The 15,788-nt window shown below is 37.8% G+C and overlaps 1 protein-coding gene across 1 annotated transcript; it reads left to right on the top strand.

The window, feature by feature from the left end:
* Window positions 1-609: 609 nt before the first annotated feature.
* On the top strand, window positions 610-1,608 carry LOC133529856 (uncharacterized). The gene is made up of 2 exons (XM_061867662.1): window positions 610-876; window positions 1,178-1,608. The coding sequence occupies exons 1-2, from the start codon at window positions 717-719 to the stop codon at window positions 1,588-1,590; spliced, it is 573 nt and encodes a 190-aa protein (XP_061723646.1). The 5' UTR covers window positions 610-716; the 3' UTR covers window positions 1,591-1,608.
* Window positions 1,609-15,788: the final 14,180 nt, after the last annotated feature.

The following is a 15,788-nucleotide window of genomic DNA, read 5'->3' as shown; positions in this document are numbered from 1 at the left end:
TTTTAAACGTCATAATTTAATAGAAGTTTAAAAATAACACTTGCACAGTCTGTGCTATCAACATTGCTGTTGAGTTAGCTTGGTCATAGAATAAATAATAGTACTACCGTGCAGAAATAACACTTCCTACAAAACCGAAGTTTACAGCGATTGAGAGACGAATCATGCTGTCCCATTCTAATGTAAGGCACTATCCCTTTCGGCTATTAAGCGTTGTCAAAACTCAAGTCAATATCTTATCTGTGGTTGTGCACGCAAAGGGACGTCAAGTTGTACCAACTGGTGCCAACCCTAATAATTGTTCGTAGCAATCAGTAGCAATGCTGAGCCGAACACAGTCGATAATGCCCGAAAGGATCACTGGCTTGACCTGACTCTAGCAATACTTTGCTTACTGCACCTATTAAACTTAAACCTATTAAACTTAAGTTCTTTAAGTCCGTCTTAGCTATCTTTGCACCGTCTTGAATCTTGAACAAAACTAAGTGCGGACGTGACTTACTTAGGACTAAACTTCCCGTTTTCATAGAAACTTGATTAATGATGACATCCACATTGCAAAAACAAATCAAGTTCGTTTATAAATCAGGATAAGCACTGGCAATTTTCATTACATCGACAGTGTAACAAACATATTTGACAGCCGTTTGTCATTGTCATTTACAATTTTATTATTTTCTACACAAGTTTATTTTTGAATGTTTTTGATTTAGCTAATGGGCCAAGATGATAACATCCACGCGGCTCTATCGCACGTGGTGCTCTGCTGCGTCACCGGGCCCAGCCTCGGGCGTGTGCATATCAAGAACTACACCCACCCGGGCATGCACACCAATCTGCTGCTGCATGGAGTCATGGGATTCCTGCACTATCACGGTTAGTCGGCTGTTAGCGATTCTAAGGCTATAAAACAATACCGCCCTGCTGCTGATGACATGGTCTCCACGCTAACTTGGCAGAAACTTGGGTTAGGGTATAGTAAAAGAGGCCCGAGTTTAGGACAGAAAATTTACGATTAATTATTTTTTGTATTTTTAAACATTAAAGAAAATATTAAAATAAGATCTTTTATGGACAGATTTTTTTTTATAAACTTGAATACATTCAGATCTGATATGTTTGATTCAGATATGTCTGTGGTGGCTTTAAACCATCTTGAATTGGTCTTTATTTCCAGGAGGTTTCGGTGACGTCTCCCAAGCCTACAAGATTAGCCTGGCCGCATCCCGGTACCTCCCGATCCCCTGTCTAATGGCTGATCTAACGCGAGGCGATGACGTACGATCAATCTGCCATCTCCTCTCCGGACTTGTCCCTTTCGTTATCGCTGTGACCGGAACTGAAGACAGACACTTCGGGAACCTTATGGTTTTTATCAACATAATTTGTTTAGTGTTTTACTCGCATGAAAAGAATAGTGAATGGGGCTGGTATACAGCGGGGGCGGCTGTGTTCTCGTATTTGGCCGCGCCGCAGATCGGCGGGTTCGGCCCGAAGGTGATATATCCATTGGGGTTGGCGCTGATGGATTATTGCGGGTACAGGGTGCATGGGGTTGCAAGATCAGCGGCTGCGGGACCTCCTCGGTAATAAAGCGAATGTGACTTATACTTGTTTTTATCATTTAAAGATAAAAGTTTAGAGTGACTTCATCTTTGAATAGCAAAAATGCCTAGAAATTGTAAACTCTGTTTACAAAGGAGATAGGGTACTTATTAGCATGTCGAGAGCTAGGACGTTTACCTTCCGCACCATTTCACCAAACACCATTTGCATTTGAAGGGTTTCCGAATTGCAAGTGCAGGAAACATGGACCAAAGTGCTTAATACGTTCATGGCTACTTGTTTGCATAGACAAATTATAGTATTGACCATTGTAATGTATGTGTCTGAAGTAATAGGTGGGCAATTTAAGTTATTATCTCGAAAAACCGCCAATTTTTGAGTTATTTTTACGAGAACTATCGATTTAAAAAGGAAAATAAGTCGACCAAAAACATGTCCGTTTTGTAACGCATTACCACATCCATTTTGCATGGATCGTCACAAAACTGACACCAAAAATTTGTATGAAAAATTGGGAGCATTTCTCTTTTTTGGTTTAATCACTAGTCTTCGTGATTCTGAGTCGAAATAACCCAAAAAATATTATATACTACTAAAACGGGATCCTGCAGAAAACCGTACCCGCAAAAAACAGAATGTTTAGTGGGTAAGAGCCCTAATATTAAATTACCTAATAATTTTACCAAGAAATACATTTAGAAGAATTCACAATAATAAATGTTGCGTAAGAATAGTTCAAAGATAAAAAAATCTAAAGTCTAAGTTCACCTTTCGCCTTCCGTTTGCAACTTTGCAAAGTTGGGAAACTTTGCTTTATCATATTTTTTAATACCTGTGTCATTAGAGTCATGTCATTTTGAGTGAAAGTATGATTTAATGCTAATTACGGCCAAGTTGTGTACTAATGGCGAATTTAGGGTAAATATTTTTGCCAACCCTTATTTTCAATGAATTGCAACAGTGATTTGCTTATACTATAAAGATCAGAGCAAATCTGCACATAAAGATCTATAAAACTCATCAAAAACATTCCCAGATGACTAAATAGACAACAAACTTAACTGATGCAATCTATTATTAAAACCTCGTTTCAACTTTTATGATGTCGTAAAGCAGGATGGCGCTATTTATCGAAGGGAGGCGACGACATGCGTCTGTCATCACGGTTTTCTAGTCGTAATATTAGTAGGAGCTTAATTGTGATGTGATGATACAGCTTAAACGTGAAACAGAGGAGTCACTTTTTTGTAATGGTAACTGCATACTAACTTCTCTTAATTTAAGGAATAAATAAAATTTATCTATTTAATCTTTATTCCTCAGGACATAAAGTACAAAAGGCGAACTTAATGCCAGAACGCATTCTCTACCAGTCAACCATGAGAGTGAACCAAATTCAAGTTTTAGGTGCGGGAAAAGACGAGTGTACGTACCTATAACAAGAAAAAGCTATACGTGACTAAAGGTCTCTTAATATGTTAATTTCTTATTGGCACGAATAGATTTCATAGTGAATTACTTAAAAATCCACTTCTATATTATTAGCAATGTTTATGAATGCTAACGCCACAAAGGAAAAGCGCATAATATCTTTGCATAATGACTGAGTCTACCAACGATAGGCACTCTGAACACAATGATATTATAAACAAAGATATATAATAGGTATTCCAAAATTAAAGCGCTTACCTTGTACAAATTGTACAAATTGCCTTTAGTCGCGCCTAGGTAAACGAGAAATATACACGTGCTAACGAGCGCACCGTATGAGAAAGACACAAGCTTCCGCTTAACAACTAGTATATCAAAAAGGAATGGAATCGAAAAATAATAAAAAATAACAGATTTCTTCGTAGATATAGAAAATATGGAAGTATTTTATGTGCTCCTTATGTATCACCTATCTATATCATTGCTCTTAAATTGCAAAGTCACACGCTCCGACACTGCAAAGTTTGTGTGACCTGTGTGCCCACTCTACCAGGAGCCCTGTTTAGATTCAACAACTTGTCAAGGTTTTGATACGACCTTGATGATCTTGTTGGTGACAGGCGTGCAGCCGTGCATCTCACGCACGACTTACACTTCATTCCATTTCATAACATCGAAACCCTAACAAGTTGCTAATCCGGATTCGGACTTCAGGTAGTCATTTTGGATGCTACTACCTTGTTTCGAATCTACCAGATAGCAATTTTGTGTAGAGTCTATGTAGAAACTTTAGAAGTTGTTAAATATAACGCCTATATTGCTATTGGCAAAGAGAATTGAGTATACAGGCGTATTGTCAAAGTAAATTTTGTAGTCAACTTTTACTGCCATCTTTCGACACAGGACTAAAACTTTTAGAATGACATTAGCCATATGTTGATCCATGTTCTTTCATTGATATGTGTTAAATATCGGACGGTGTCGCCATCTACTTGAGTATAAGCCAAAGTTATATCGCCATCTATTTGAGCATATTTTTTTCTTGATTTTTCGAAGCACGTTTTTTTTCTTAGACTTTATCTTATACGGAGTTATATCTTTGCTATTGGTGACACCGCGGCCCCAAACCGAGTGGCGCCGCTGTTCCCACTTGTCTGTTGCTATAAAGTTAAAAGCACATTATAATTACAGCAATCGTTCTCAATGACAATAAACCCAAATCTCGCATTTCAGTGATTATCTTCATCTTTTATTGTTAGAATAATATTTAAATCGTTGCGCCATATTGTGAAGCGATGAAAGAGAAAGAGCGGTTTTGATTACCGTTTTGCAATTGTTTATTCTATACGATGTTTGTTTCGGTATCGGAATACGCAACCGATCCAATTCGAGCTATTTACACTATTCGACGGAAATAGTACATTGTGTATTAAGGGCGAAAATTCGGTAAACAAGAATTAACACGAGTTCGTAATTCTTGTACCGCCCGTGGCACACACAATGTGTTTCATCACACTTCTGTGTTTCATCAAACTAAATTTTAGGCGAAATAATTCTTATATACGATGATAATTCAAACATTCGTCCGCCATATTGTCGTCTGTCATTTTGACAAGTTAGGCATCGAAGGCACAGATCCATCCGGTCATTCAGCCACTAGCCACGTTTGAGAATTGTGTAAAAAATATTTTAACGGCTATTAAATTGTTCAAATTAAATATTTTTAAACATAAACAAAAATATTAAATTATAAACGTCAATATTTAAAAGTAGAAGTCATTGTAGCGGCAAGGCGTCGACGCACGTTAGAGTCAGCAGTTTTGGTAAACAGTTTAAATGAACATTTAGTACGAGCAGTCGCTTAGCGCAGCTCGACAAGTGCGCACATTCTTAATACATACGCGATACCGCGACGCCGCCTGGTCTTGCGCCTTTTCTCTAATCGTTTGTGTTTTCTATTAATGTAACCTTCTGATACTAATAAGGAGTCTGAATAAATAGATGTAATTAAGTGAATCTTCGTTTATCTCCTCACCATAATAGGGTACCCACAACAGTACTCTAAAGTGGTCACCCCGACGTGATGAATGGCCTCGAACGCTATCTTCCTGAATTTCTCTGGTAAATACGGTCGAGCATTATCACCTGATCTTTCGCAATAAACCTTACCTTTTGAGTTTGGCATACCTAACAACTTATATTTCGTTTTGTCCGCTGTAAACAATTCTGCAAACTGCCTATCGGTTTCCTGTGCTTGCGCAACTTCCTCGAAATCGATGACTACAGGGCAAGCTATCGTTTCTACACGTGAAAGCGCGTCAGCAACTATATTCTGCGAACCGCTAATGTGTTCTATCTCGCTCGTAAATTCGCTGATGTACATTAGCTGTCTCGCTCGTCGTGGCGTCTCTTTTGCTGACCCTTCCTTTGTTAGCGCTACCGTGAGAGGCTTATGGTCCGTATACACTATTAATCTCCTGCCCTCTATCATATTCCTAAAATACGCTATAGACATGTATATTGCAGTCAACTCTCTGTCATATGTACTATACTTTTTTTGTGCATCTGAAAACGCTTTCGAAAAATAACCTAGCGGTCTCCAGCTATTGTCTACTCTCTGCTGTAACACGCTACCCGCTGAGGTTCCCGATGCATCTGTCATAAGCGCTAGCGGAACGTCTGGGAATCATTTTTATCTACTTGGTTCGTATGAATTATTGACATAATTAAAAAATATGCCCATGGGCATAATTAAATTAAAAAAATAGTACATTACGATACAAGTACGAAAAATAGGGCCGTAGGGAGTGTTTTAAATCGACACGAGTTGCGAATTCCCTATTCGCACATGTATCGTACAACGTTTTACAGTACATATGGCCCTTTAAATGTTCGACACAGTAACCTAATATGCTAATTTTCGCACTAGTGCGGTAAAGTAGCACCATATGTACTGTAATAGTAAATTACGATACAAGTGCGAAAAGTTGTCGTCGGACGGTTTACCCTTTTACAATAGTATACTCGTAGTATCCAATCTACCAGGCTAGGTGCAGTTACCCAGCTTTTGTAGCTAATTTGAAGCTTCGTCATCTCAGATCATAGAAAGTACTAGATGGCTGACGGAGGCGTGGCGCGTGTCGCCGCGACATGGCCACATCGTGGCCATACCGGCCCGCCATAAGACAGTAGCAAATTAGCTGTCATTGAACAATGTGCGCGTCTATTTTATTGAAATGCTGAATTATACCCTTAATTTGTGTCGAAATAGGAGTGCATCCAAAAACTATACATTACATACCACATGTGAGTATTTTTTTTTTCACGTATTAGTCAATAAAACCACATATTTTAACAAATAAATCTAGTGACATATGATTTTTCTGAGTCAGACCAGAGTTGTCATACAAACGCGTGGCAATTTGTCTATGCATCCTACATTGACGCTTTGGCATGGAAAACTATTTGTAGTGTCCTTAGCAACGGCGCAATGCATTAAACCGCTAACGATATCACAGGGGCATTATTGTTTCTTGGTACGACCGCCAACCGCTCCCTTCATTGACGCCGCGAAGTAGAGTGGTGCTCGTGCATATAATTGATCTTTGAGCGTTATCGATAAAAATGTTTGTATATAGTGTGTATGAAAGTAATTATTTTTCAAGTAAAATTTTACAATTATTTTATATGCACCTAATGTTTAATTTAATACTTATTAATTTGGATTAAAAATCGAATAGGTAAGCCAAAAAATAAACTGATTTAATTAAGTACAATTTATTTATAACATTATAGTTTATACCTATAAGTATATTTTATTCAGGTTCTAGCAACGATTCGAATAACTGCACTAGGTATAATCAAATATATGTTCATGATTGCAATTTTTTTCAGTTTCCCGAAAAATCCCAGTATTAAAGAAAAATGGATAGATGCTACAGGTAGAGGGCCCTAACTGGTTTACGAGCGAGAAAAGTGTTATTTGTTCGGATCATTTTCAAGACAAATGTTTCCAGTTACACTTCGCCCCATTTATATAACGATAGAATATAAATATGTTTAAAATAATAGTATATTGTATACTTAGTCGATCCAAAAGTTCTATCAGAAAGATTTTTACTGATAGGTAATTATGATTATTATTATTAAAGCTCTTTATTCCAAACGTTTTACAGTATGATTACTCTTTCCTTATTATTCGTACATATGATTTAAATGCTTATTTAATGGTGTATTATACTTACAATATAATTTACTATAACTTGCTTTCGCAGTTCTTCATAACTCTATGTAACATGCTGCAAAGTAAACAATTTAAACAAACATTACATCAAATAATGACTAAAATTTAAACCAATTTGATTAGTTAAGCATAAACAAGCTTTCGCATCATGGTACATGTTTTTTTTTTAATTAAAAGCTTTGTATTACATTTTATCAGTAAAAACCTTTGTGAGAGAACTTATGGATTAACTAATATACCTTACACGTACCTTAAAATTCTTAGCTTGTAAATAAGGTCAAAAATTTAAAGGAATATAAATTAAATCTATGGCAATTATTACTTAAAACAAAAATGTCAAAACTCTAAGGTCATGTTCAGAACATGTAAAATATCGATAGCTCTATCGAATTGTCCTCACTCTAGTGCCGCCGCTCTAGGCTCCTACACCGCGCGGTTTGGCCAATCACAGCGCGTGAGTTGGTTGTCTGGCCACGCCTTTAATGATGTGGTGGGGGACAGTTGGAGACAGCGAGACTCGTTGAAATTATGCTTCGTTATAAATCTCCTTACTTCTTATATCTATGTTCGTCATTAACACACATCTAGGTAGACCTATTAAATTCGCCTAGATTACAGGCCTCGCCTAGATTTTATTTTGCTCCAAGTTATTACTCCAACACTCTGCAACAATCTTAACTTTGTACTAAATGTTACTGGTTCAAGTGCCATAGCGAGAATACCCTTGTCCCTTTCCACCCGATAGTACTTACGTTATTTTCATACTTTTTCATCATTAAAATCGGCGGGTAGAAGAGGAGGGTCATTTTCGCGACTACCGACAGATTAGTTATTTAACTAACAAATATTCGGGTAAACATAAAATACATTAAGTTTTACCACGAAATAAATGATTTATGACATTTTAATCACTACCCACTGAATACCATTAGTTTAACATAAATGAACACAGAATTATTTTATAATTTATTCTTGATATTCTATGAAATATCACAACTGTTACAAAAGCAAGTAACGACTACATTCCGATTTTCCTCGCACTTTTGATATTTGTCTTGTAATTCGTAGATCTATGGCCTAGATTCAGAACGTTAGGCTTCTATTTAACAGCCATATTAACTCAAACCCTATCCCCGGCTGAATAAAATCCCAAATCACACTCAAAAAAGTATTAAAAAGGCTTGTTAGGGTGTAAAGTTAGGCTCTTTTACTTTTAAGAGAGGCTATAGACAATAGTCAGATGTGAATTGACCGGAAAGTATGGCCGCTCGGGTTTATTAGTTTATTGCAGAAATTAAGCACTAATTTGTTTTGTATAAGATTTATGAGCGGAAAAATGAGGGTAACAACCTAACAACTAAAGCTCAAAAACAGGGCGGGTAGTATGAGTATATGATTTTTGTCCCTAGCGGGATAGATAGGCCGAGAGTACAGTTTCTAAAAAGTTCGAATAGTTCTCGGATATTTTAGGAAAATTTCATTTTGGAAATTGATACATTTAAGTATTCCTTTCAAAAACAGAAGTTCTTGAAGTTTTACCATGTGGAAATATAGCAATTTCGGGAAGTATCACAGTTCCATCTTTACCACTTAGATGGTTGACAGTCCTTAACTGTACGTTTGTCCAGAAACTTCCCGCCTCGCACAGCTAAACTGTGGAATGAACTGTCATGTATTTCCGGACCGATACGACCTTCAAACCTTCAGGAAAAGAGCGTACTCCTATTATAAAGACCGGCACCGCACTTACAACCCATCTGGTGTTGCGGGTGTCCATGGGCGGCGGTAATCGCTTACCATCAGGTGATCCCTCTGCTCGTTTGCCTTCTATATCATAAAAAAAGTATTCGACGACATATTAGTAGCCAAGAGGTCGAATCAAAGTGGCTTTATCCAAGATGAAAATACTTTATGTACAAATACCCAAGAAAAAGTAAAAGTATATCTCGTCATTCTCGTCTAATAAACGATCGACATTTTTCTTATGAGTACTTTCTCTAGGTATCGCATCCTAAACTAATCCGGGGTTCCATTTTTTGGAATCTAATTCCGAGAATTTACATAAATAAATAAATATTATAGGACATTATAAAACAAATTCGCATGTGTATTTACTCTACTTACTCGTATCAAAAATTTAAGTCACCATTTCTGTCTCAAGCTATTGGTGCTCTCACTGTGTTCGAGCGCCAAACTACCTCGTCTGAAATGAGTGCCTTTCATTCATCCCTTGATTAACATCATCGGTCGGCTCTTTATGTCCGTTTTCTTAATTCTGGACGATTTTGGGCGATATCTGGGTTCATATTTGCTTGTTTCAGGTATTCGTTACCGTCGTTAGCCAAATGACGGAGGGCTTTCCGCGCCCATGCTTCGTCGATGGTATTTCTAGGGCAACTCGCACCATGTGGTCTTCAGGACGCCTGAGGATGTGTCCATATCAGCGTAAACGTTTTTCTTGGACTTTATCAACTATGGGGGCGATTTTGAAGCTACCACTAATATATTCGGTCCTGAGTTTTGCGCATCTTAGTGGTGTGCAGCTTTGTGAGATGTGCCTTGGTAGAAGCCCGGCATTCTGTTCCATACAAAATAGCGGGACGGATCGCGGTTTTGTAGAGTTTCCCTTTGGTTTTTAGGGGCATTGTTTTGTCGCACGTTACGCCTGTGAGCTGTTTCTATTTATTCCAACTTTTGAACTAAGTCCGCCTTACTTAAACGCATACCGTCGCCTTTTTTTATTATTCCGAAAAGGTAAGAATTTGACCACAATCTCACCTCATGGAAAGTGCCGATGCAGTCTACAGTCTAGGATGAAACATGCTTACCTAAAAGATGTCTATTCACTCTCGATTTAAAAAGATCCAAGTTATAGTGGACTGGGAATAGATTTGCAGGAAGTGAATTCCACTCCTTAGCCGTTCGCATGATAGAGCTGGATGCGTAGCGTTTAGTGCGAATCAGTGGTAAAGTAACGACGTAAGGGTGAAACGCAAGTCCGCGTCTAGTGCCACGGTGGCAGAACGGATATGAGGGGATAAGATTATGTAATCCCATCGCACACTCCCCGAAATGTATCCTGTAGAATACTGATAAACAGGCTACCTTTCTACAGTGTTCTAGGCTCTGCAGTCTAGCCTCTACCAGTCTATGAGCGTTTGTATCTCTTCTACCAAACATAGCTAGAATGAACGAATGAGTGAATGTGATTTAAGTGAACGATATTAAGCTTAAATATATTGAAGAAATCAATCTTGCAGTTAGTTGTTGAACTTGCTATCGGTACGAAAAAAACACTAATTTCAATATTCATTGTCCAAGCGTCAGAGGGCCTACCGCGAACCAAGTTCGACGTGTTGCCTCCCTGTCACACTTACGCACGAATTTACAAGTGCGACAGAGGCAACACATCGAACGTAGGCCCTAAGATACTTCAGTTTTCCATGGAAAGCATCACGTGAACCGATCACCCGTCATAGAAAACAAAGCATCAGAAATGTCGGCTCGGACCAGGGCTAAAACCGCGAAAATCGAAGTTGGTCAATTGCGGGCATTTTTCTCTGTCACTCTAATTACGTCTTAGTGAGAGTAAAAGAGAAAAATCCCCGCAATTTGCGAAATTCGGTTTTCGCGGTAGGCCCCCTGGACCGTTCTGATGTGAGTCATCTTTTATAGTCGTATAACAAATAGGGTGCGTGCCCACTATTAAGTTTATCTGTGCCGTGAATTGACCCAATCAGTTTATTGCCAACTGTTATTATTTATGGTTAACGATGATATGAAGAGAGATGAGACAATCGTTAAATCCAGACAAATTCGAGGAAAAATGCTGAATTTAGTTTTGGTTTACGCAGGTTCACGTAACTTAAGATGAACATTTACATATGATATGTATGTATGTATGTATATACTTTATTGTACATAGAAATAAAAACACGAAAAACACAGTTACAGAGTAAATTAAATACAACAAAGGCGAACTTATCCCTGTATGGGATCTCTTCTACTACTACTACTACTACTAAACTACTTTCCGTTGCTAAAAATTATTATGCAAAGGCAACAGAGCGAGTAGAAGTTTTGTATGTATAACTTAGTCTCTTAAGAGTCCGCAGCAAGCTCGGTTCTCCATACAAACGTAGTTACACTCTCATTTTAAAACGACTAGCTAGATTGCTCTGAAACTTTGTATTTACAATAGGATAAGGTATAAAATCAGACTAAGATAAGTTGGCAGAGATTTTGATAGCCCAGATGGTGCAAGTGCCAAGTAAACGTCATAATTTCATAGACGTTTGATGTTTAAAATAACCCGTGCACCGTCTGGGCTATCAAAATCACTGCCTTGTTGACTATCTTGGTTTGACTCTATCTTGTAATTACTTTCTGTAGCTTGATATACCATAGTTAAAAATGATAGCGATTTCAAGTTTAACTTGTTCTTGCTCTATTTCGTTTGTTTTATAAGCTGCAGCTATATACACTAATAGGGTTGTTTCCAATTTTTTGAAACGCTTGTATTAGGTTCTATATTAACTAAAAGTTGCCCTAAAATTCAACTTTTATACTAAAAACGGCTTTAAATATGTTAAATTAACAAAATATATTTAGACAGATGCTTTCGCGCCCAAAACGCTCTTTGAAAATTGTGTGACGTCACAGTTTACGGTTTGACACATAACTACATACACACGTAGAAGAAACGAACTGTCAACTGACATTTGTCATTTGTTGTTTATCGCCTAACTGTCAACAGTGTCAATCCGAGAGTTGTGACGTCACCAGAATATTCAATAACGTTTCGACTTTCGAGTTTGGTCACGTGACGTGTGCCAAAAGATATTTTAAATTCAATATTTACAAAAATATATTCATAACAGGTCCCCTAAAAGTAGTTTAACATGTTCTTATAATCCAAAAGGATTTATTGGGATACAATTCTGCCCTAAGATTTGTAGATGGAAACAACCCTATTACAGGCATAGATATACCTCATGTTATTGTACAGTCAGCGTTAAATACTTTGTAGCAACCAAAGTGGCCAAATAGTTGGGTACACCATATATTTAGTATGGTGTACCGAACTATTTGGCCACTTTGACTGCTACAAAGTATTTGACGCTGACTGTACGAGTATGTGCAAAGTTTCATTACAATCCAGCAAGTAATTTTAAAATGAAAACGAATCTCCGTTTGTATGGGACACTTAAATGACCATCGGTGAACATTTGCAAAAATGTTTACAAATTGATGGTATTTCTTCAGTTGGGCTGCTCCAGATTCGAGCTATCTGACATTTCCACACTTGACTATCGAGACCACAAATACGTTGGCTAGCGTGATGTTATAAAACGGAGCCTGAAAGCCTTCGGGTGCAAATGTAAGTCGGCGGTTGTTAGTGCCGCGTATTAATCTGTTCAACGGTTCGTGAAAGTGCCGAGGGAAAGGGGGAAAGGACCGGGTTATGAGTGTTTTTCGCATTGTATTAACAGCAACTTCACTGTTATAGGCCTTATGTCATTGGAATAGAGTTGACAAATAGTCAGTTAATTGTCTATGATGCGATGGTATGTTGACCTGGATATGAAAGGTAAAGATTGTAGTTTTTAATATAGATCTAGAAGGACGCCTACGTTTAAAGATAATTGAAGTGTGCAAAAGAGACTAACGTGACCACTTTTGAGCTTCACAGTGGCCGCTAGCGGCTGCAAAAATGTCACACAATGTAAGGTTAGCAGCCTAGAAAATATGAATCGCTATATCCAGGGAATACGGTAGGTGATCTGGGGATCTGGGGGCACGGCAGTGCCCCCGCTAAGACGAGCAAAGCGAAGCGCAAGGGCAACCTACCTTTTCTCGAAGCGCTTCGTCGTTTTTTGGCTTCGTCGTCGAAGGAAACAGAATAGTTTTCTACCCCAAAATCACCCCATAAGGGTGAAAAGGAGAAAAAAGGGCGTTACGGGGAAAAAGGGGTTGAGGTTTGTATGGGAAATCAGTCAAAAAGCAGATTGTATAAAATATGCCCCAGATACGTATTTCACCCCCAACCCTTTAAATAAGGGGACGGAAGATTGTCATAAGCAACTTACAAAAAGAAGTGAAATCCCATCAAAAACATTTTCATGTAAAATATTGCCAAGACGAAACCATAAGGCTCGAACTATCCAAAAGTTATCAGATCTCTGTAGAGCCAGCTTCTAACTCTACAAGCCCTAACTTCACAAAAACTAGACCGTAGTCAAAATATGTGGCTTGGCCGTTTCGTTACTACAAGAAGTATTGTAAAACAAAAAATAATGAATAGTAATTTTAATATAATTATAATAATTTTTCACCTTTCGCCCATGTGACGGTAGCAAACATCAAAAGTCAACAAACATTTATTCAGCAAATAGGCCACAGGGGCACTTTTACTTGTCAAATTATTACAAACAAGAAAAATAACAAAATACAATTAGAAATATGGAATCATTGAAATATTAGATACTTTATTAGAGATGTATAGAGTCTCCAAATGTCAAATTACACAAAAATAAACTATTTAAAAAAATACAATCAATAAATACCAAAAAAATTTCGAGATGTAAAAGTCTCTAAGTATCGGATATAAAATATTATTAAAAATGAAAGGATCATTAAATTATCCTTAGAGATGTAAACGGTCTCCAAGACTTGAATTCCTATATAATTAAAAGACATGAAATTAAATCAGACAAATAGACAAGAACCGAATGAAGTGTCTCACGTTAATGCCATTCAAAAGTAAAGTTACGTACTTATAACATGTAGCCCGTGTAAGCTTAAACAGACCGGTCTCCACAAACAAAGAGGCAGAAAACGCCGAATACCGAACAGTTGCTTAATACTCGTGGCATCTATAGTTTCAATAGCCCAAAAGCCTGCAAATTCGCAATTTTTTCAAACATTCCCTGATGAAATATCCTTACTGAGTTGGATCATTTCAATCATTCCCGTGACGCGAATGATAAATGATTCGCTGCTGTAATAGGCTGTCACGGGTAACAAATGATCAAACGGCTAAATGCATATTATCATATTATTTCGCAGTAAAGATGTGAGCACTTGGATGGAGAGAGATTTGTTGATTTTTTTTAATATTTCATGTTGTAAGTAGATCTTTGAAGACAGATATTATTGTATAGAGATTTAGAAGATATACATTTCATTAGTGTGGGTCTACATCGATACCAGAGAAAAAAGAAAATTAGTGCCAATCACAAAATAGTTATTTACGATACAAGGGCAGAAAATAGGAAATTCGCAACGAGTGGTGATAAATTAAAACACGATCGAAGGGAGTGTTTTAAATCGACAACGTTTTACAGTACATATGGCTCTTTAAAGTTTCGACATATACACGGAAAGTGCTCATTCCCTCACGCGTGCGGGAAAGTAGCACCATATGTACTGTAAAATAAATTTGTATTATCTGCCATATCGTCTCGCTCGCGCCAATAAATGTCCGGAGAAGTACGAGCGAAATGCAAGATATAGATATCATTTGATGTCTATTTACGTCCAAATATGCCTGCTAAGTTAAATTAAATATCATATCAGAGGGCCTACCGCGAACCACGTTCGATGTGTTGCCTCTCTGTCGCATTTGTAAATTCGTACGTAAGTCTGACAGGGAGGCAACACGTCGAACGTGGTTCGCGGTAGATCCTCAGGCAACTAAGGCCCATATATACATACCTTACAAACTAATACAGACAATAAAATCTCAAAAGGTAAAAATTATTCCAGCGACAGTTGTCTGTACCCGTACCATGAGTCATTGACAGTGTCAAAACTGGCATATACGCTATCGAGAACATAATTTACTGTCTATACATCTCGATCACACTTATATGCGAGTACGAGCAAGATGCATAGAAAGTAAATTACGTTCTCGATAACGTTTATGTCAGTGCCGAACAGTACCCCTAGTGTAACTAAATTCGATTTCCAAACGTGACGTACGCGTTTGCGTTTAGTCTCATTTTGTATTGAATTTCGAAAGAGCGCGCCAAGCGGGACGTTTTGGAACCTCAAAATCCTATACAAAATGAGACTTAACGCAAACGCGTTCGTCACGTTATGATGTCGATCAAAGTTACACTAGGGGTACTGGTTGTGCTACACTGTTGTGTCACGTGTTCCGGTGTAGAATACCGCGAACTACGTTCGACGTGTTGCCTCCCTGTCATACTTGCGTACGAATTTACAAGTGCGGTAGAGAGGCAACACGTCGAACGAGGTTCGCAGTAGGCCCTCGGATTACCACGGAACCGCCGAAATACCACACCCTTCAGTCACATCATTATCGTTCATTCATTTCATTCATCATAAGTTCATTTTATACAGTCGTGATATAATAGAGAACTTTTCAGTCGAGTACCGTTTTTAGGCCTCGAAGTTTGCTGAGTGGCCTAAGCAAAGTAAGTGATTGAAAAGCTTGATTATATCACTATTCACTAATTGTATACAATACTGTTTCTACGAGTGAACTAAAATTAAACAAAATTAGGTAAGTATCTCAGTAGAT

This window comes from Cydia pomonella, chromosome 21 (assembly GCF_033807575.1).
Source record: "Cydia pomonella isolate Wapato2018A chromosome 21, ilCydPomo1, whole genome shotgun sequence".
Taxonomy (NCBI): Eukaryota; Metazoa; Arthropoda; class Insecta; order Lepidoptera; family Tortricidae; genus Cydia; species Cydia pomonella.
The sequence above is the reverse complement of the archived record's forward strand: the minus strand, read 5'-3'. Positions and strand labels throughout refer to the sequence as shown.

What these genes read in the sequence shown, in the direction of transcription:
- LOC133529856 (XM_061867662.1), top strand. Translation starts at nt 717, where the DNA reads ATGGGCCAAGATGATAACATCCACGCGGCTCTATCGCACGTGGTGCTC. An exon ending in GGGATTCCTGCACTATCACG is followed by an intron (nt 877 to 1,177) that starts GTTAGTCGGCTG and finishes CTTTATTTCCAG; the next exon opens with GAGGTTTCGGTGACGTCTCC.